General features: G+C 39.9%; 1 protein-coding gene across 1 annotated transcript; it reads left to right on the forward strand.

Annotated features, from left to right (window-relative positions):
• Positions 1-2,186: 2,186 nt before the first annotated feature.
• Positions 2,187-10,798, forward strand: LOC311184656 (gametocyte-specific factor 1-like; the record flags this gene model as incomplete). The annotated part of the gene is made up of 6 exons (XM_084254841.1): positions 2,187-2,226; positions 4,693-4,793; positions 7,632-7,758; positions 8,198-8,281; positions 8,726-8,789; positions 10,696-10,798. The coding sequence occupies exons 1-6, from the start codon at positions 2,211-2,213 to the stop codon at positions 10,796-10,798; spliced, it is 495 nt and encodes a 164-aa protein (XP_084110967.1). The 5' UTR covers positions 2,187-2,210.
• Positions 10,799-22,486: the final 11,688 nt, after the last annotated feature.

Genomic DNA, 22,486 nt, shown 5'->3' on the forward strand with positions numbered 1-22,486 from the left:
CAGCCAAAGGAGGATATGCTTTAGGGGCCTTGGGTTTGGTGCACTGTGGATGCCTGAAGAGTCATAAGGGCCCCAAAAGCGGGGTCCAAGAGAGAGAGAGAGAGAGAGAGAGAGAGAGAGAGAGAGAGAGAGAGAGAGAGAGAGGAAGAGACCGGGGGACCACTAGCCAATGCCTCCGCCCACACTGCGCCAAATCCAAGACCTCCATCACAGGAAGTGGAGGCCCTGCCCCCCAGCTTCAGAGGCCGGAAGTGAGCGTTGCTGGGGCGCGGACGTGGGACCCAGGCGATTGTACGGAAAGTGTGAGTCGACTGAGGTAGGAATGGCATCGCGGACCTGGCTTAGGGCCTCCTAACAGCTCACCTTTGGGGTGCTGGCTTCTCTTCACCACTGATACCACCATATTCTGCCCAGAGCCCTTGTTGTCCTGCGGGTTCTCAGCCTCTGTCCAGTCCCTCTCCCCAGGTGGGCGGTTCGCAGCTGCAGCAGCCACATCTCAGTCCCCTGGAGGGCCTCCCTAGTGCCCCCACCTCCCCCCCCCTTTTTTATGGTTAACGCCTTCCCATTTCTTAAATCTACTTTGAATGTTTTGTTTAAGGAAGGAAAAAACATTGTTTTACTAAGGCCCCAGCTCTGTTTAACCAGTTGCTTCAGACAACACCCAGCCCCAAACTTGACTGCTTCCTGTCGTTTATCAGTTTCTCCAAGGTCTAGTGCTCTGGAAAAGGTAAAGAACTTTTTGTTAACAGTTTAATGTGGAAGATCCTTAATGGGAGCAGCTGAATAATGACGCTGTGGATTGCCGTGCCCGTCCTCTGCTAAAATAGTACTTTTCGCCACCAAAAAGAATAGTTTGGCTTCCTTCAAGTTTGTATTGGGTACTGATTACTCCCCTTAAATGCCAAAAATCACGAAACAGAAAAATTCTTTCTTCCAAACCGCTTTTATTTTTAATGAAAAAATATGAAGTAACTTTGTACAAGTGAAACATGACAAAAGGAACATTAAGATTTCTTAATCCAGACATGAAAAATATTTTTTAAAAGTTTCACTAATGAATATTATTAACAGATGGGCTCAGCAGCAAATTAATAAACTAGAGTTCCAGCTGATCCCTTGTACTTCTTATAGGTTCCAAGGCTGCTTATGTCATAGAATGGTGCAGAAGGGGAGTGGAATTATATGAGCGGCCAAAGGAGAGCTTGTTCTGTAGGCAGGAGCCGTAAAGCTGGCCAGTTTTCAGAAGTTTACTATAGGGATGGTTTCATATAAATTTAATTTTTATATAAATTTAATTCCCATAAGTTTAAACAAGGGGGGTTGGGGTTTCCTTCTGGCAGAAGAGAATTCAATCTTCAAAACCATTTCTCTTCATTTTCCATGCTTCTGTTAACAGATTTCTTCTATTATGATTGTTATCTATAAAATGGACAATTCTTAAGTCTTAACATTCAGAAGTTTCTCCTCAGTGCATGGGGAATGAATATTAACTGAAGAGACTTAAATAATCTAGTTTATCCATTTTAGCATAGATCAGGGCGAGGAGGGAAGTGAAACATTACTGGGAAAAGTGTGTCCCTCCCTGATCATGTTTAAGGAAAGTCATGGAAATGGTAAACTAAAATATCTCTGGGCATATTAGATGGATTGAGGGTAAACTGACGTAGGTCTGACGTAGACCTCAGCATTTCCAGGTCCCAGTGGGAGAAAGACTGGCAGTATTTTCAACAAGTTGAGAACTTTAAAACTATTCCTATGTTCATTCTGAAATATAAATACTAGAACTAGAACAGGGAGAGAATGGAGCAAGAGAAAATAGTATTCTTGTGGTCTTGACTTGTCCCCTCTGATGTGAAGTTTTTCAAATATTAATAGTTGGTAAACATTACAGGCTATTGTGATGATACTTAAAATAGATTGTCACCTGAATACAGTTTAAATTGGTAGTCATAATTGGAGTTTCTTAATTATTTATGAACCCTAGAATTTATTCCAAGAGTGTGAATTTGGCTAAAATATTAAAATGCTTCACAGTAGTGAAGGATAATAGGGAGAAAATGTTGGGAGGAAGGGCTTCTTACATTGATCTTGGGAGAAGCTTCAATTCCAGTTCGACTCTACTCTCAGGGCTACCTCTACATTTCACTTCTGATTCCCTGACCACTGCTTTTTTCGTCACAGCACTTGGATTCAACTCCTTCATTTCCAACATGGAAGAAACTTACAGTATGTACTACTTGTTGCTTTTGGAAAATAAATTACTTACATATAGTTTTAGCTCTAACATTAGAGGGAAAGTCTTGTGGTGGTGATGTAGAAAAGTGCCCACGTTTAAGCTAAGACACTTGGAAACTTAAATAGTTACAGAGGTATGGGAAGCCATCAACTTTGAAAAAACTGCAGCTAGAACACCTGTTGTAAACTATTGATATTTTTATTAAATGATACGTATTAATTTCTTAAAATTTCAGTTTCTCCTGTTCATGACACAGGGGTAACCTGTTTTTTTTCTAATTTGTGGGGTGATATGGTATACATAGTAATATTGATGTGTATTGAGTTTCTAATGTTAAAGAAATGCTAAGAGGAATTCTTGTTTCTCCAATGATTCAGCAATCATTCACCACAAATTTTTTAGTTAAAAAATAAGTTTTTTAAATCTAGAAAAGCAGTCTAGAACTGACCTACCTACTTGTCACCGAACACCAATTTATAAAACATTATGGTAGGAAACTATCATTGTCAACTCTGACATCTGTCATTGTATGGACTGTCTGATGTATGTGAATCATAAGGTACCTCTGGGCTGTCAGCTGCTGACATGGTCTAATATTTTCTAGCAATGGAATGGATTAAATGAAGGAAAACTAATAAGAATTTCATCTGTAAACTCTCCCTAGGTGTCCTAAAGCTTCTGAAATAGGAAAAAATTGCTGGTTGGGATGATCCTAGTTGGCATAAAAAGCCTGTCCTCTAAGACTTTTCCTTCCTATTCCTTCTGTCCTTCAACTCACCTTTCTGGCTCATTTGTACCTCGATAATGGTTAACAATTTATTCTATGTTTACCACTATCCCAGTGAAGCTGTCTGTTTCATTTCCCCCCAGACTTCTGATTTTCATAGCAGTCTCCTGGTTTATATGCTTCTTATCAAGTGTGAATTGTTTATCATAGCTCACTTTTATCAATGCCTTCAGTGGTGGCAACAGCATTTTACTAGGTTGCCTCCTGTCTTCATATTCATTGTGCTTAACCACTTAATTCCCTTCCTTAACCAGGCTTATTAAAATTTGGGCTCAACTGTAGCATCTTGTAAAGCCTAAGGGTAGTATTTACAAATTCCCAAGTAACTAGCTCTAGAAATGATACTAAAAGTGTAGTCTTTTTGAGGGGGTGGGGGGAAGCAAATATTGTCTAAAAATTTTTTAAAAATGATAAATGTTAAAGTAAAAAAATTAATTTAAAAAAATTAAAAAATAAATTAGGCCTCCCTGGTGGCGCAGGGGTTGAGCGCTGGGTTGTGAACCTGCCCGCAGCCTCTGCAGCGCTGGTTCCATCCCTGGCCACCGGGTGAGGGTCCCACATGGCGCGCAGACCTCTCCTGCCACCTGCTGCTCTCCTCAGCAGTGTGCTTCATCAGTCTGCCTGCTCTGCTCTCCACTCTGACTCTGGTGAATTCTCTCGCCCTCCCACGCTTCTGACTATACCCAGTGCTTGTATAAATAAATAAATCTTTTAAAAAAATTAAAAAAGATAAAAATGTAGTCTTCTAAGGCTGATTTTAACTAGATTTTAACTAGATTTTGTTTCACACAGCAGTTTCATATGTTCAACTTCAAGAGATTCTGGTTTTGTAGAGTATTCTGTTTTTCTATCTAACTAATTTGGTAATCGCTAGAGTAAAGAATTTTTTTTTCCGTCATATGTGTTTCAAAATATAAAAAGTAAAACCACCTATTTGCTAAAGGTAATTGTTTTCATCAGAAAGGTAACTAAATCAAGACCAAGAACTACATATAGTAGTACGTTAAAGCAGATAGATGAGAAAGAAATTTATCAATATTTCTCAAGCTTCCATAGAGCATATAATTGAAATAGAGCAGGGCTTGCCAGCTTTTTCTATGTCATGGCATACTATATAGCAAATAGGGAATCTGGTAAAGAGGTTTAACTACCTTCAACTTGAAAAAAAAGGACCAGTATGGGGGAGGGGGCACATGTGCAGTGGACACCCTCACACCCCCACCCCAGCCCAACAATATATTAGCACACCATTCATTACAAACTTCAGCATACTATTCGGGAAACCTGGTAGGGCTAAGCAGAGATAGGAATCACCCTACACTAGCATTTTTCGAAAAGGAAGGAGGATGGATTTCATTTAACTTTCTGTTTTATAATAAGGGTAATCAACAATCGAATTTATTTATGTACATCCAAATTTGAACTAAGACCCCCTTCCATGATTGCTGTTTTGTTGGATTTACAAAGCTTTGGTAGTTACAGTGTTTTATCTTCTCAGTTACATTTTCATTTTCAAATGTATAGTCAACTTTTTTTTTAATTCCAAGTTGTCATTGGACTATCTTATTCTAGTCTTACAGATTCTGTGAAAAATATATTATGCCTGGAATACAGTAGTTTTACAAGGGCCTGTTTTGCTTAATACCTACAATGTTTTTTTCTCTTTCAGTCGATTCCCTGGACCCTGAGAAGCTATTGCAATGCCCATATGATAAAAATCACCAAATCAGGGCCTGCAGGTTTCCTTATCATCTTATCAAGTGCAGAAAGGTAGGGTATTGTTTTCATAAATTGCCCTGTAATGCCTCCTGAGTTTTTTAAGAAGCCATGTTTTGTTAATTTAAAATCATTTTTGCATAAATGTTTTAACTGAGTGCTAAACTATTTTTTGGGAATCTTCCTTTGGGGAGTTTATTTCTTGGCTACCTATGTTGTTTTTTGTTTTTTGTTTTTTTTTTCCCTTGTTTTGTTTTTTTCCACCTACCTACTGACAAAGCATACTTTATAAACAGTTTCTTTGGAATCTCCTCACCCTATATATGACAGATGAAGTGTTAGGGAGAAAGGATGTCCTGAGCAAACTCCATGCAGGCTTTGTGGAGTCCACCCCCATGACATGGGAACTACAAATCCCATGATCACCAAAGGGAAGGTTGTGAGGACCTGAGGGCAGAGTTAAGCAACTAGGCTCTCATTTTGAATAATTAACTGGCCATGTGGCTGGGGGGGTCGGTAGCCTTCTTGGCTATGAGACGTGGTCTGTTTTTTGCCAGCTCTGGGGGGGGGGGGTCATTGGGATTCCAGGTCAGGGGAACAGTAGGATGCATTTACGAACTTATCTCCCTCTTTTTCTCCCTGAGTTACTCATTTTCCCGTTCCCTTGTAAATAAACCTTTTATCAACCTGTTGTGTATGTCTGCAGGTTAGCATTAGTAAGTCCCCTTTAAATGTGTGGGTGAGGACCCACAGTCAGGCAACCCCATTTTATTCAGGGTTTGCCCTGTAACAGAAGCACTAATTTTTGCTAACAATAATAAATCTCTCTTGCAAATTTGATGTGTTCATTGTCCTGATGAAGATTGAGTGCTATAATACACATATTTCTGATTTTTGTTTAGAAACTTTAGAGAAGTTGAACAATTAGAGCTTAGCCCAAGAAAAAAATTTTTCAAAAATTTTTCTTAAGAATAACTATATCAACAGTAAGCCACTTGAGGGGTAGAAAAATAAACCTCATCAATTTTTTTTTTCTCTGCTCACTTTTGTAGACATAGCTGATATTAACTGCTTTGATTAAGGCACTTTGAAAGGATTTTTAGAATGCAGTGTCAGCTACAAAGACCAATGTTCTGCCAGTATTTATGCTTAAAAATCATTTTGATATTTAATCCAAACTACATTTAATTCATATATGTATGAGCATCATTTAAAGGGTGTTTTTCTCTTGCAGTTCTAGAGATGTGGCTGTAGTACCATTGTTGGTTATTTCTGTAGCCCTTTTTATTTTAAGATTTATTTATTTATGCATACAAGAGCTGGGGTGCAGGCCAGAGATGCGGGGGCTGAGTGGATTCACCGAGACAGAGTGGGGAACAGAACAGGCAGACTGACTGAAATACACAGCTGAGGGGAGCAGCAGGTAAGACAGGAGAGGTCTTCTGCGCCATGTGGGTTGCTCCCTGACCAGCCGGGGATCAAACTCATGCTACAGAGGCTGTGGATTGCTTCATAGTGCAGTGCTTAATGCCTTGCACCACCAGGGAGGCCCTTTTTATTTTTTTTAAGATTTTTATTTATATATGCAACAAGAACTGTGGTGTAGGTCAGAAATGGGGGGAGGGGGGTAAGAGGATTCACCAGAGACAGAGTAGGGAGCAGAACAGGCAGATCTACTGAAATACACTGCTGAGGGGAGCAGCAGGCAAGATAGAAGAGGTCAGCTGCACCATCTGGGTCAGCTCCCTGGCCTGGGATCGAACTCTTGCCACAGTGTCTGGCAATAGCTTGATAGTGCTGAGACCTCAACCCCTGCACTACCAGGGAGGCCCCTAGCTCTTTAATATCTGGAGTAAAAATTATTGAAGTTGAACCCGGATAATATGACTCAGGAAATACTACCACCACTTTTCCCTAGGCATTCAAACCTGTCCCAAGGTAGTGGCTGGGGAAGGAGTCCAGCAGTACAAAACATTGTCATCACGCCCCTCTTCTGATGTTCTTTGGCCACAAAACCTTTGCATTGGCTACCTAATATCCCTTGTGAAAATCAAGAAGATAAATGCCTCCCAGTTTTCTCCAGCCCCTATGTTTTTCTAGCTTTCTGCCCACTTTAAATTACTTTTACTTTTTCACATATATTTTGTGATACATCTTTTGCTTCTCCTAATGTTTCTTAATTGTTGGTATGTTTACCAGAAACTTTGGGTAGTATTAAACACTTCTTTTGCTTTCTTGTTTTAAAATAAGGAACTTGGTCAGCAGAGTAGACTATCGTTTGGGCTTTTTCTTGCTGAGATAGCTGAGATAAAGGTCAGATTGTTCAGAGCCTCATTTCAGGCACATTACGTCAAATAAGTATTCCTGCATTAGTCTGAGAAATCCTCAGTTTGCCTCTCCTGCAGCACCCTTCCAGCCTGGCCAGCACTGTGGCATTGCAGTAGCTGGGGACTGCCGCGGTGTAGGCTGAGTGTGTTTTAGTGTTGCTATTCATCCTGAACATCAGCTTTTAAAGACAGCCAGAACACTCTACCAGTCCAGGTGCCACCTGAATCTTGTGATCCTGAGAACTAAACAGGAAGAAGAAATACGGTTCAAGTACCAAATTCTAAATTCAGTGTGGAGCTTCACGTAAGCCATTTTAACCCAGTATCTGTGATGTCAGTCTCTACAGTCTTAACAGAGGCTTGCATTTTGATGATTTTATTATCATGTCTAAGTGATCTGATTGAGCCATCAATAATCTATTAATTTTCTACTGTGAGTTTACCTATCTTAGTTATACCACAAGTTTATTGAGAGATTTTAGGGGAGCCATTTATAAAATCACCACTCACCCTAAACTTTAATGGACCCAAAAAACTGATAGACCCCTTAATTTTTGTTCCACAGAATCATCCTGATGTTGCAAACAAATTGACTACCTGTCCCTTCAATGCTCGCCACCAGGTTCCTCGGGCCGAAATCAGTCATCATATCTCAAGCTGTGATGACAGAAGTTGTATTGAGCAGGATGTTGGTAAGTCTGAGTAGCTAAATGTCTCAGTGCGGGAGGCTGGCCCCTTCACATTTTTATTATGCTGCATCATCACCTGGATTTTTGCCTTTCATCCTTTCAAAAGAACAGTATTTTTCTGCCTTTGAGATTTTTATCTCAGCAGCAAAAGATTGTCAGGTCGTGTCTATCAGATTGCATTCCCTTCCCAGCCGCCTGATTCATGGTACTAGGAAGTCATCTAAAAATAAAAATTCTTTCATTGTCATAAATATAGTAAACATCTTTGTTTCTGCTTTTCTTTCTTCTGTCAGTAAGCAAATAAGACCCCTCTCTCTAGCTTTCATATGATCATTTTTTTCAGAAACAAAGGTTGCTGTCCCACAGCCTTATAAAAATCTAACTCCTTTAAACATCGCTTGGTGATGTCCCCTTCTTATGTCAGAATTCTGTTTCCTTGCAGTCAACCAGGCTAGGAACCTGGGACAAGAGACCCTGGCCGAGAGCACATGGCAGTGCCCTCCTTGCGATGAAGACTGGGATAAAGGTGAAGCCCCTCTGCAGTTTTTCCTTCAGTGTCTAAATCTCAAGTCATTTAAGACAGAAGGAAGGTTTTCCTTCTTTCTTGCCGTGTTGTTCAGAATGCCTTATTATCCTTATTATTTTTATTGGGCCCCCAAATGAGCACATTTTTATCGCTGTGCAGACACACAGAACAGCCCATCCCTCTTGACTGGATAAAGCACTTCTCTGCATCTGTTTTTCCCATAAGTTGTGTTGTGTCATCTGTGTTTGGTAGTTACTGGGTACATTTATTATTATTTATGTCACTTGTGTTTATATTTTTTAATTAAATTCCTGCTACTGTGTTGTTTAGGCAGGACACTTGCTCACTTGTTCTCCAATCTTGGGTATATTATTACAGATTCAACTAGCAGGAACTAGTGTCTTACCTAGTAGGGCCACCAACTTTGTTTTCTTATTTTGGCAGATTTGTGGGAAGAGACCAGCACCCCATTTGTTTGGGGCACATCTAACTACTGTGGCAACAACAGGTAAATAAAATGGTCTCATTTCCAGCACTGCTTTTCAAAATCAAAATGCTCTGTTACTAAAAAAAGCCACCCAAGCATGAACTGACCTCTTGCCTTAATACTACTTGGTGGTAGGACCTCCCTGATGGCACAAGGGGATAAGATGTAACATTATGAAGCTAGCCATAGCTACTGCAGCAAGAGTTCAATCCCTGGCCAGGGAGGTGACCCACATGGTGCAGGAGACCTCTCCTGTCTCGCCCACTGCTCCCCTCAGCAGTGTATTTCAGTACATCTGCCTGTTCTGCTCCCCACTCTGTCTCTGTTGAATCTTCTCACCCCGCCACACCTCTGAGAGCCTGCACCTCAGCTCTTAAATGCATAAATAAATAAATCTTTAAAAAAAATCTACTAGCTACTTTTTCAGAGGATTTTTTCCCTTTTATTTCTTCATTCATAAAAAAGGTCATGCACTGTGTTAATCACTGTGGGAACACAAAAATACTAGCTTATTAGTCTAGCAAGGCAGACCGTGGTGCTAGACTTTCTTATGTCTTGCTTGGATAGTTTGCTATTTTAATACTTTGAAAAAAATTCTCCATCTATACCATGTGAATTATATTAACTCTGGGTAGCTACGATCTGAAGAAAAAGTAATCTTAAGAATTCTTGATTTGAAATTAGAGGAGTCCAAATATCTTTGGGCAGGGAAAACACTACATCTCTTTTTCCCACTAATTTTATATCTACTTGTAAAACTATAAGATTTCTCTTTACAGCTTGATTTTTTTTTAAAGAATTTATTCATGTATACAAGAACCAGGGCACAGGCCAGAGATACTGGGGGTGAGAGGATTCACCAGAGACAGACTGGGGAACAGAACAGGCAGACTGACTGAAATACACCGCAGAGGGGAGCAGTGGGCAAGACAGGAGAGGCCTGCTGCGCCATGTGGGTTGCTTCCTGGTGGTCAGGGGATCAAACTCGTGCTGCAGAGGCTGTGGATTGCTTTACAGTGCAGTGCTTAATCCCTTGCGCCACCAGGGAGGCCCACAACTTGAATTTTAGAAGATCTTAAAAGCTCAAGTTTCAAACCCAAGTGAGAATATTTCTGCATTAGAAATTGAGAGTAGGAGATGCTAAATAACATTTTTCCCAAAGAGAATGTTGAAGAATTTTTATCTCATAGTTCCTGAGGTCAGTTAGTAATGGTAAGTTATTTTGTGTGAGCGCTAAAGTAGAAAAATTTAAAGATGAATTCCATTAATACAATTTTGATTTCATCTCCATTCTATGAGATTTGTCGGTTTGGTTGTCTTGGCATTTTATTTTCTGTTATGTTTATTGAGTGAGTTGATAAGCCTGTCATGTGACTGAATAGTAGATGGCATTGCTGTTTATCTCAGTTTCTAGTAAAGGAAAGTGGTTAGCCCGTCGTAATGCCTCTATAGAACTGTAAGCTTTCCGGGCCACCCCTGGTGGCGCAGTGGTTGAGCACTGGGCTGCAAAGCTGCCCACAGCCTCTGCAGCGCCGGTTCCATCCCTGGACACCAGCAAGGGTGCCACATGGCGTAGCAGGCCTCTCCTGTCGCGCCCACTGCACCCCTCAGCAGTGTATTTCATCTGTCTGCCTGTTCTGTTCCCTGCTCTGGCTCTAGTGAATTCTCTCACTCTCCTGCTCTTCTGACTGTACCCAGTGCTTGTATAAATAAGTAAATAAATCTTAAAAAAAAAAAAGAACTATAAGCTTTCCAGAGAAGTGGTAATCATTCTAATTGCAAGATTGTTTTGATGGAAATGTGTTTACACTTCAGAATGTAAGGTGGATGTTTGCTTCCAAATTATGGAAAACACATTTTGTCTTTGTATACCTGCCTGAAGAATAAAGATATGCTGGCATAGTCAAATTTGTCTTTCTTTCTGTAGCCCTGCAAACAACATCATTAGGGAACATAAAGGTAACCTGGCTTCAGGCATGCGCGTTCCCAAGTCTCTGCCGTATGTTCTGCCATGGAAAAACAGTGAGTGAAATAGAGGCCAAATGCTTTTACCCTTTGCTGTGTACCATTAGCCAAATACAGGTTGGTCTCGATTATCCAAAGACCTGTTCAGTCTGAATATGTCATACTCATGTGACCCTAACAGTGAGTGCCTCCTTAAATTTTGCCCTCTACCTCACTTCCTCCATCTTAGCCCTAGCCCTGTTTGGTAAATGGAAACTAGGACTAAGAAAGTACAAAATCACAGAAGCAACCAGAAGAATATTTTCATGATGGGGTGAACACTGACATCAAACACCATGGATAAATTTGGGGGCCCATAGAAAGATTAATGGCTTTGACTAGGAGGATGTCATCATCTTCAGTTTCCAGGCATAAAATCTCTGGGGAACTGACATTAGAAATTGGATTTCAGGCAAATGAAATAAATCAGAAGGAGAAAGAGAAATACTGCCTGCTTTCACACACATATGGACTGTAAAGAAACAGAGAAAAGAAACAGACAAAACCAAAACAAACCCTTAGAATCTGACTGCAGAGACTACCAGAGGGGGGAGAGAGGGGAGCAGTAGGTAGGGGGGGCCCAGTGAACTGGGGTGCAGGATTATTGGTGTTTTAGTTGTGGGAGTGTTGTGGTAAAATACACTATACCTTTATATAGTATTGTAAACCAATGTTATCTCAAAAAAAAAAAAAAGAAATGGGAGTGCAGAGATTTCAAAGGAAATGGGTAAAGAAAATGAAACTAATAAATCATAAGCAGCAGCATAAAGAACAGTGTTCAAATGTCTTTCCTGGGCATCATAGCCACTGCTATGTAAACAGGTGCTAAATTCATTATCAGACCACCCTGGGCAAGAAATCCCCACGTATGGACCATCCAGATAATGCCTTTTTTTTTTCGTTCTGTACTTTCCCCACTGTTGCCTCCCTGTTCAGATTCTCTTGATTTCAGTCTGTTGGAGCTAATTTTTCAGTATCTTGAGGATTCCCTTTAAATACTTGTATTTCCCCAAAAAGGAAAAAATTCCCAAGAAGCTTGATAGGTAAAGCATTGTTTTTCCCCCCCATGCTCTTGGATAGAATCCAATCACACTAATTTTAAATTTTCCTACCATTATATTCTAATTCAGTATGTACCCCAGGAATAAGTCATTTGTGTTTAGTAAAATTAGGGGATGGAGTGAATTTCACTTGACATGCTGTATTTATTTTGAAATATTTCTGCTCCATAGATGGAAATGCACAGTAACGGAATATCTGTCTCATCAAGTAAGTGTTTGTTTTACTTTATTTTATGTTCCAATGGTAGCAAGATTTAACTGGACATAAAGCAATTTGGGTCCAATTTTTCTCTCAGATTATGTTACCAAATTAAAGCTTTGTGTGTGCATGTGTTTTTTAAGTTTATAGCCTTTGTTATGGCTTTACACGCTAATGAATAGTAATTTACTGCTTAAATTAGAGTTCTGTTAACATGCCAAGTTGCTTCCCTAACGTTAGTGCACATTGCCTTTTTTTTTTCTTTTTCCAAAGTTGCATTCTAGATCTATCAAGTCCCTTTAATGGACTGAGATTAATCAGACAGCTGTGCTTTACTGCTCGCAGTTCTTTCCCTGTGCAGTACAGTTTAACACTCATCAAAAAATTCATACTCTTGAATCAATGTTTTGTGTCCTTTGGGTAGGTCCCTAGCAGTGGAATTGCCAGATGGTTTCACTTATAGCAGGAATATAGGAGAACCTATGTAAGACATTGGTTTAAAAAAAATAAGAACAGTACAAAGCACAACAAAGAAAAAATGGACAATTATAAATCAGAGACATAATACAGGAGAGGAGGGAGAGGGATCAGAGGGAGGGAGGAACACAGGGGACTGAGGTGATGGTGCACGGGTATATTGGTGTATTGGTGTATTGGTGTATTGGTGAAGGAAACTCAATGGGGATTACACCTGAGGGGGTGGAGGGAAGCAAATACTGTTTAAAAATGAACAATGATGTAAAAAAATAAAATTGATTTATTAAAAAAAATAAAGCCATGGGGTCACCAGGTTTCCTAATTTACATAAAAAAAATTCATACTGTTTAATGAGCACTTAAAAGTTTTGGGTTTCTAAACATCTTGCACTATTGATCTTATCTGAATATTTGATTTAGCAGAACCTCAAAAAACCTATACGAAGAGACCAAAATCTTATACTTTTCATACATGAAGTCTTTCCTTGAGGTTACCTTCTGTGCCAATAGCAGAGCCAAGTTTTATACTTCAAATACTGTCTTGACAGAGGTTACCCAGCCGCATTACTCCTGGGATAAGGGATATTATAGACTGGGAATGGGATTATGCCCCCACTGTCTTGCAGACAATAGACCCTCAGCAGATATTTTCCAGTGAATAATTGGTCTGTTGCCTTCCAATCCACTCACATCTGTGGGCAGTGAAGCAGATGGACTTGTGAGTTAGGGTTTGTTTTGGACCAAAACGGTGTTTCTTCTAGTGAGAAGCAGAAAAAAGACTCTTAAAGCAAGCACCCTATAACCCTGGAGAATAGTAATTACCAGTTGCTTCTAGATACCAGCAATTTCCCTTGGTTGGTTCTGATGTCAAATTGTTAAATGGATCTCGTAGCCAGAACATTGAATTTGTCTCCAGGAGAAAAATAGACACAAAACTTCTGGGATCTGTCAGGGAAATACACATGAATCTGGATGAATCATGAACTTTGAATCTCCCTCTGATTCACTGCACAAGATGCTGGTGCTCATACATAGGTATGGCCACCTAATAAATGATTAAGACAAAAGCCTGGGAGTAACTGTCTCTACCACTTGAGACTAGACACTTCTCTCCTTTGGAACTTAACTCTTTGCTGTTAATTTCCTTACATGCTAAAATTTTATTTCTGTGTATAACACCCAAGGAATGGGATGAGAAGGAGGGAGACAGATAGACACATAGATATCCTAGATTAGGTAAGTCCTTAAATAACCACAGACCTTATTCTCTCAATGAAAATATTCTCTTGACTTCATGCTTCTACTGAATTGACTTCCTCAATTTACAAGTCAAGTGAAATCCACCACCCTTTACTCCGTCTCTTTGAGTTTATCAAGCATACCGATGGAAAAATCACATAAATATGCCATTTTTTGAATATCTATTGCAAAAATATATAACTTCTTTGGAAGAATACAAAAGAAATGAAAGACATGACTTACTCCCTTAACCAACTTTTGTGTGTGTGGAGATTTTTTTGAATGCACATATCAATACATGAAAGGGGTTTGTTCACTTAGCCCTTAATAGGTTTTTTTATCCCAATTGTTTTTTCTAGATAAGTGTCTAAAACACAAGTTATATCATATTAATTTCCCCAATATACATTGTAAAAGCTCGAAATCTATTGTTGAGTTAATCAGAAAATAGAGAATATGAAAAAGAGATGAATACAAGTTCCTTGGAATTAATCCAGAATTGTCTGGAGGAGTTAATTCTGGGATAGTCAGTTCTGATTTTCTCCTCACTTGTGAAACTGTTGACACAAGAAGTGTGCATTGATCTCTGTATAGAATGTTTTTAATTCAATTAACAAGTTTCTGAATGCTTAGTACTAAAGAGCAAAGGGTCAGAAGGCACTTGGTGTTGTGCCATTAACAATCTCCAGGAACTAAAAATTCCTTCTTTTTCTCCTTTCCTTGTAGACTCCAGGTGCTAGAAGATTCTTCCTTCTACCACTGGGTTCTCCATTTTTCTCCTAATCTCATTATAGAAAGATAAACTGACTTTCAAACTGACAAGTACTTTTGTTTTCTAACCCCTTTGATTCATTTGATTCAAGAAAGAACCCTGATACTCAGAAGCACTGTTCCAAATTAAACCATCAATGTAGTTAATTACTTTGGTTACCTACCTGCAGACCCAAACTCAGAAATTATACATTCCATTCAACATTACTGAAACGTAATCACTTAAAGTTATTTCACAAGACCTAGAAGTAACTGTGTATGTGTGTGTGCTCGCATACCTATGAACCAAATTCATTTTAACATAAGAATGCACCTTTTTTGATCAGTGCTTCTCTTTATCCAGAGTCTCCAAGATGTTGATAGCATTTATATAGAAAAATACCCAGTCTTATTTAGAATCTTTAGGACATTTTGCTACCTGAAGATGTCTAACCTAGGATAGCTTTACTTTCTCTCCAAGCTCCAGCTAGAAATTACACTATCAACCTAGATGTGGATTATGTAGGATTATGTTGTAATGGAGATGAATCAGTGCATATGGGGAGAAGACAGGCTTTTCCACCTGTGTGTGAAATTTGATTCAGCATCAAAGCTTAAGTGTGTGCCGGCCTCCCTCACTGCCGGCCCCCCTTACTGGGATGTGTGGATAATAAGTTGATTTCTGAAACACCCAAGGTTCTGGCTACCTTAGTATCTTATTGCCCCTTATAAGGAGACTTCATAATCTCCTAGACCAGTTTTTTTGTTTGTCATATTTTTATTTTCTTCTTTGTTTGGTGGTTTTCAAGTTTAGTTTGATGTTTAGAAATGTCTGGCATGGAAAGGAATCTGGGATCTAGAATAGATAGGAACTTAGATAAAGCATAATTATAAGTATTCCTAAAAAATGATCTCTCTAGCATTGTGTGTGGGTGACAGATAAGCGGGAATGGGCTTTTATAGAAAACTCCTTCCACAAGTTTCACATCAAACAGGATTCTGCCCTAATGAAGCAGAGCGCTTTTTTCATGTCTCTAAAAATAGGTTCAAGATAAGCTGGAGTAGCATGGCCTGCCTCCTTCTAGGCTGGATGGTCTAGAGTGGATACCTGAGCCCTTTCTTCTGGAGAAGGTGGAGCTGGGGGAAAAAATCCTTCATGCCCCTAGTTCTGGTAGTTTATATTTGTGTATCAATCAGTACCTCACAACAACTTGATTTTATAGTCTTATTGCTGGAAAAAAACAAAAGGCTTTTGGTGTCTCTTGTTTGATAACAGAACAAAACTTTATGCTACACTTGTAACCAGAACTCCTAAGAAGAGGAGCAGAGGTGTGGGTCTGGTGCACAGAATTAACTACTTTAATTAAATAGGAATTAAATAGAAAATAGTTACTTTCTGTTTTTAAATATCTAAAGGAGCGAGACCCTAGACTAACAGCTATCATTCATGAAAAACTAGAGAACTTTACTTTATTAGGATACCTCTTGGTGCGTGACTACTAGGACTTAATCATAAAACAGTTGTCCTTTTGGGAAGTGAGTGGCTCTTGCTGTAGGAGAATGCCAGCCTGTATTAATTTAGTTAGCTCACAAAGTAGGCAGTCCTGTTGTTTCCTTAGTGAACTGCTGATTAAAGCAGCTGATTTGCCTACTTTAGGAGCTTTCAGAAACTGCTTAGGATTTTTATTGGGCCTAGAATTCACTGGTCTGGATTGTTTGCTGGGAAATTTTTTGAAAATTCCCAAAAACTAGAACCAAGAAGTGACTAACTACTACTGTCAGAAGTCAGGAAGAAAAGCTTACTTATCTTTGAGCACCTGTTTTTCAGAAAATACTCTTCTTTGGAATGTAAACAAGGGGAGGTAAACAGTTGAATATTTTACCTTCATGTCAAAGTCAAGTGTCAAGGTTAAAAAGCTAAATACAGAGACATTTCAAAAGTTAGCCCAGAGAGCCTTTGAGCCCCTATAATTTGATCTTATGGAGAGTATCCATACTCTACTCCAAGAAGAGAGTTCGCACTCTGAAAGATTCCCTTACTCTGTATGGTTTCTAGAAGTGCCATTGTGATTTGCAAATATTCTTACCAGAAATAAACAAATATAGGTAATAAATGATGCCTAGCTCTTCTGGTAGCTGTAATTGAGCTAAACAGGGTGAGTGTGTATTTAATTTAAAATAATGCACTGCAGTTGCCCTTTCATTGGTGAGGCAGAACAGTCACTGCTTATGTGAATCTCCTAGACAAGATGAATACACCCGTACTGCTGCTTGGAGTTCTTTAATTGTGCAGATTGTATTAAGGTCCAAAGTAGGCAGAAACTGAGGGTGATAACCTTATACTTACTATTACCATTTTCAAAGAAGCAAGTTATAAAAGATTTGTATAATTTAAATCATCAAAGCTTGACTGGCCTTGGGGAGAAGAGACCTTTATGAAAATACTTTTTCTTATACCCATTCAATGGATAGAAGAATGAAAAAGATACAGTAGTGGCTGCTTGTTCTTTTGATCACTATTTTCATTGCTAAGGTTCTGAATATATTCATATCCCACTTTACTGGCTGAAGAGGCCAAAGCCACTGCAGTCACATTAAACCGTTTCCTCATGCCACAGGCCCAGCTAACTCTGTTCCAGCCACACACAGGTCTGTGACAAGGCATTTGCCCTCTACACAGCAATTTCACGCCCTGATTCAACACACTTAAAACTCTGATAAACTTGGTAACTGAGACAAATACGAAACCTAAGATTGTTTATAGCTAGGAAGAGCATCTTAGGCCAGACAGTACCTCTGGAGAACGACCATATGGTCAACAGATTTGCATTTGCTTACCCTCTTCAAAGACTGTTTTATATAAAACTAAAATAGTGTAAGAGCCTTTGAGGAAATGTGAAGAAAAGTTGTTTTGTTTTATAATAATATAAATATATACATAGAGGAAATAAATCCGGTTGTATGAAAAACTGCTATGAATCCAACCATGCCTTTTAATTTTTATTAAAATACTTGTCACTGAAATAAAGTATGCTTTGCCAGTGTATCTGTTTCAGTTCTCTTTCCTCAAGTTTGAGGTCGAAGTTTTCATAGGACAGGGTCAGGGGCTTAGATTATTTACCTCCTTGTGCTGATTTTCTCTGGAAGAGAACTTTATAGCAGAGGTATAAATTGAAAGTGATGGAAGGTCTTGCTCTTGAGATTAGCAAGCTCCATTGAGATATTCTTCTATTGAATTGGAGATTTCAACTGAGTTGCTGTTTTAGCTTTATAATACCTTTGAAAAATAAGCATTGATAAGGTTTATGATATGGTCTATAGCTTTGATATCCACCTGTCATGCCTCATATGCTCTGAGAGCTGGAAGGAATTCAGAGAGCACCTTAATCTGAAGCTTCATCTTCCATATGAACAAACAGACCATGTACAGATCTGGAACATGACTTTTTTAGGGTAAAAGAGAATGGTAAACACAAAAATCAAGATAGTGGTTACCTCTAGGGGAGAAACCACGGGAAGAATCAGGAAAAAGCACAGTATATTAATAATGTTCTGTTTAATAAATTGGGTGGTGTTTACTGGTGTTTATTTTAGTATGCTTCTTAGGTGCATATTAAATACTATATAGTTTTAAAATATTTAAGAATTATTACTAAAATAGAGTGCTCACTGTAGGCAAGCCACAGTTCTTAGTCATATTTTTAACCCAGATCCAGGGTGGATGAAAAATAGCCCCTAGAATCTTCATCTTTGCTGAGGCTACACAGCTTGTTAATAGCAGTGACCATAACCTACGATACCTGATTTCTCATTGCTGCTGTTGGCTTCTTTACATCCTGCCCTGAACCTCTCATTTTCCCAGGCTCTGGAGTTTCTTCTGGACACATTCCCCTGTCTACCAGCTTGGACTCCATCATCAGTCACTTCACTGGCCTAAATCAGCACTGAGTTCCCATGACCCCATGCTTCTGCTGTCTACTGCATTGGCTTCACCAATTTCCAAGTCAGGTGAACCCTACCACCCCTTGCTCCATCTCTTCTAGTTTATCAAGTGCAGTGATGGGAAAATCACATGAATATGCCATATGATTTCTTAATTCAGGCACCCATTCTTGTCTGGCTTTTTCACATTTACCTAGTGACCATTACATCCTTCTTATTGTTCTCCTCAACTTTATAATCTATTTCCCACCCCTATCTTAAAAAGATGACTGTGTCTCTTATTCCCAAGAAAAATTGGTCATGAAACTTTCACTTTTTCTCTCATCCCTAGGAGTTTTAGAGCATCCATCTTTTCCTTTATCTTCAAGGCTAACCTCTTCCTTGTACTATATCTCAGTTTTACCTGTTGATATAAATTTTCCCAAAGCAAAGTAGATTAAAATGATAAGAATCATAGTTCCTATGGTAAGGAATCCAGGAGTGATTTAGCTGTGTGATCCTGGCTTGGGAACTTTGATGTGATTGCAACCAGGGCTACAGTTTTCTGAAAACCCAGCTGAACCTGGAGGATTTGCTTCTAAGATGGCTCCCTTATGTGCCTGGCAAGTCCGTGTTGGTTGTTGGCAGATAGCCTCAGTTCCTGCCCATGTGGGTGTCCACAGCCCTTTCATCCTCATTGCATGTCAACTACTTACCACAGTGTGAGCAGTTTAAGAACAAGACAGAAGCTAAATTATCCTATGAAACCACACTCTCATTTTTACAATGTGCTATTGGTGACACTAGGTACCCTTTTACATGGGATTGGGGAACATCACAAGAGCTTGAATACCAGCAGGAAAGAATCACTGGGGCCATCTTGGAGACTGATTATTACACCTAACTTATAGCTTCCAACATCTTCCATAAGTTTTCTTTTTATTTTAATTCTATTTCTCTTTCATTCTTTAAGCTATAGAAATGCCATAGTGGTAATCATTCTGTTAAAAAAAAGACATCTCTCTCCTATTGATCAGTGTTCAGTTGCAGAAAATAGAATCATTTGCGCTAGTGTAAGCAGGAAGGGATTTGTTAGAGGGCACTCAAAGAATCACAAAATTGTTGAGAAGGCTGAAAAAAAAACTCTAGATTGGACTTCCAGAAAATAACTCTCCAAGACTGTTTAGGAAGCTGCTGCTTATACTAAAGTTAGGCAGCTGCCAGCTCAAGTGGTACACCACCAGCGGATGCCCCGCTGCCTGTCTTAGGCCCTGCTGGCTGAATCCAAGTGATATGCTAGTGCTTCTGATTGGCAGAACCACAGTCACACCTGAACCCTAGCTCCAAAGGACTGTGGGAAATATAATCTTGCTTTCCAGCTTCTGCACACTGGCAGAGTATACATGTTGAGCAGACCAATACGTAGCACCCCTGGCACACCTTCTCTAGCTGTTGCTTGCTGGCTGCTGCTCTTCAGCACCAGATTTATTGAAATAATTGGTCTCCAGTTCCCCCTTACTCTTTAATCCATTACAGTCTGCCCATTCTGTTCTCATCATGTCTGCATCCAGCCCCCTAATGTGCAAGACCAGTGATCTGGTTTAGTCATATTCCCTGAGGCATTCAAGAATAGCATGTTGTTGTGATGCCTGTGGACTTGGAGATACTTAGACCCTTAAGCTTCAGCTCACACCTGAACTGCTCTTCCTCACATGTAACTAATGTAGGTTAATGATGATGTCGTTCACCCAGTCAAGAATTTCATCATATTCAAGTTGTCGCCAAATCCTGATTTTTTTTTTAAGATTGATTTATCTATGCATACAAGAGCTAGGGTACAGGCCAGAAGTGCGGGGGTTGAGAGGATTCACCTGAGACAGAGTGGGGTGCAGAACAGGCAGACCTAAAAATACACTGCTGAGGGAAGCAGCGGGTAAGACAGGAGAGGTCTGCTGTGCCATGTGGCTCACCTCCCTGGCCAGGGATCAAACTCATGCTGCAATAGCTGCAGATAGCTTCATAATGCTGGCGCTTAACCCCTTGCACCACCAGGGAGGCCCCTGTTCATGCTTTTAATATGATGCTTCACCCATTTTTGTGTCATCCTTACACAAGGGCCCTGGTAATCTGTGTTCAGACTAGTTTAATAGAATTTATTGAGTTTTGTTGTAATTATCTTCTAAATGTCTAATCACACAGGAGTTAGAACAGAAACCATCTCAATATTTTAAGCAGAAAGTAAATTTAATAAATTTAATATAGATAATTATTAAGTGCTTACAAAATCATTTCAATAGCTGGATGAACCCTCTGTAGGCAGAGCCCCTAGGAATGAATCCCAGAGTACTACTGGACTAACTACCCCTAGGGAGGGCGCTAGAGCCTCTGATGGCCTCTGAAAAACAGAGAAGGTGGCACCATAACTACAACCCAGGAATCAGGAAGCTGCTACAAACAATCCCACAACATATATTGTATCAGACATTTTAACAAAGCAACTAACCAATGAAAGCACTCAAATGCATGATCAAGGGAGGAAGGAAAAAGTAAACAAGATAAATCAGAACCTGGAGTACTGAGACTTTGCTGTGGAGTGTATTGGGGTTTCAGTTTGCTTTTATAGTTTGATTAAGATCAGTCTTTTTTTTAAAGGCAATTAGTTACTTTAACAATTCACAGGAAAATATACCTGGGCCAACCACCCACCCCTCCCCACTCCCTAAAAATGTCTTGTCGTAGTATGTGGGTACTGAGTGGGCAGGAGCAGGGAAAAACTACTTGGGAAAGTGATTAGGACAGCAGTTAGGGAGGTACATTTGGAATAAATGCAGACTTGAGTTATCTTGAGCCTTAGACCAGTCCTGTGACCTTGGACCCTCGCAAAAGTCAAACTCTGCGTCCAACATCTCTTCTATAAAATGAAGATGTTAGCTGAGAGTCAGTTTGCCAATACTGTTTTTTGTTCTTATTTCCATCAGAGATCCTGAGGCAGCGCTGGTGTTGTCTCAGAGAAAGTGGTGGTGTTACAGGAGGCGATAAATTCCCTTCTTTCCCCCCTGCTAATATGCTTTCTCCATTTGCTTCAAAGCTTGTTTACCAACTCACCCTCCACCCTCCTTCCTCACCCTGCCACTGCATTATGTGTCTCAAAAGATAGAGAAAGGGCCTCCCTAGTGGCTCAAGAGGTTAGTCTCAGCACTATGAAGCTATCCACAGCCACAACAGCACGAGTTCCATCCCCAGACAGGGAGGTGACCCACATAGCACAGCAGATCTCTCCTGTCTCACCTGCTGTTCCCCTCAGCAGTATATTTCAGTAGATCTGCCTGTTCTGCTCCCCACTCTGTTTCTGGTGAATTTTCTCAACGCCACACCCCTGGCCTGTACCCCAGTTCTTATATGCATAAATAAACCTAAAAAAAAAAAAAAGCAGCAGCAAAAATCAGCTGCTCTTAGACCTCTAGTGAAGACTGTGAAATCATCAGGGCCCATGTGTCAGATTGTACAGCCTTCACCAAACCTTTGCACAGAGCTATTTCAGCTTGGCCAGAGAACAATCCACTGAACATACAACAGCTTCTTTTCTAAGGCCTCTTTATAGGGAGCCACCAGTCTGCCTCTCCTTGGTGCAGGGCGGGAAAGGTGAGTGAATGAGTAGGGTTTAGTTCTTAGCCAAGGATGATATAAACCACAGAGTTACAGCCATTGTAGCTCAGTTAAATGGGATGTTCTTTGAAGATTTGTTATAGTTACAGCCCTACCCTCAGGCCATTTATAGTCAAAGGCAATGTTTCTCAAAGCATAATCCAAATATCATCTACATCATAATTACTTGGGTGCTTATTTTAAAATACAGGTTCCTGGACTTTGGTCCAGATTTCCTGAATCAGAATATCTGGAAGCTGTACACAGGCAGCTGTTTTTCACCATATACCTTATAGGTCCTCAGACACAAGTTACCAAAACTGGGCCTCCCTGGTGGTGCAAGGGGTTAAGACACTACCTATGAAGCTATCCACAGCCACTACAGCACGAGAGCTTGATCCCTGGCGAGGGAGCAACCCACAT

This window comes from Talpa europaea, assembly GCF_964194135.1.
Source record: "Talpa europaea genome assembly, chromosome: 15".
Classification (NCBI taxonomy): domain Eukaryota; kingdom Metazoa; phylum Chordata; class Mammalia; order Eulipotyphla; family Talpidae; genus Talpa; species Talpa europaea.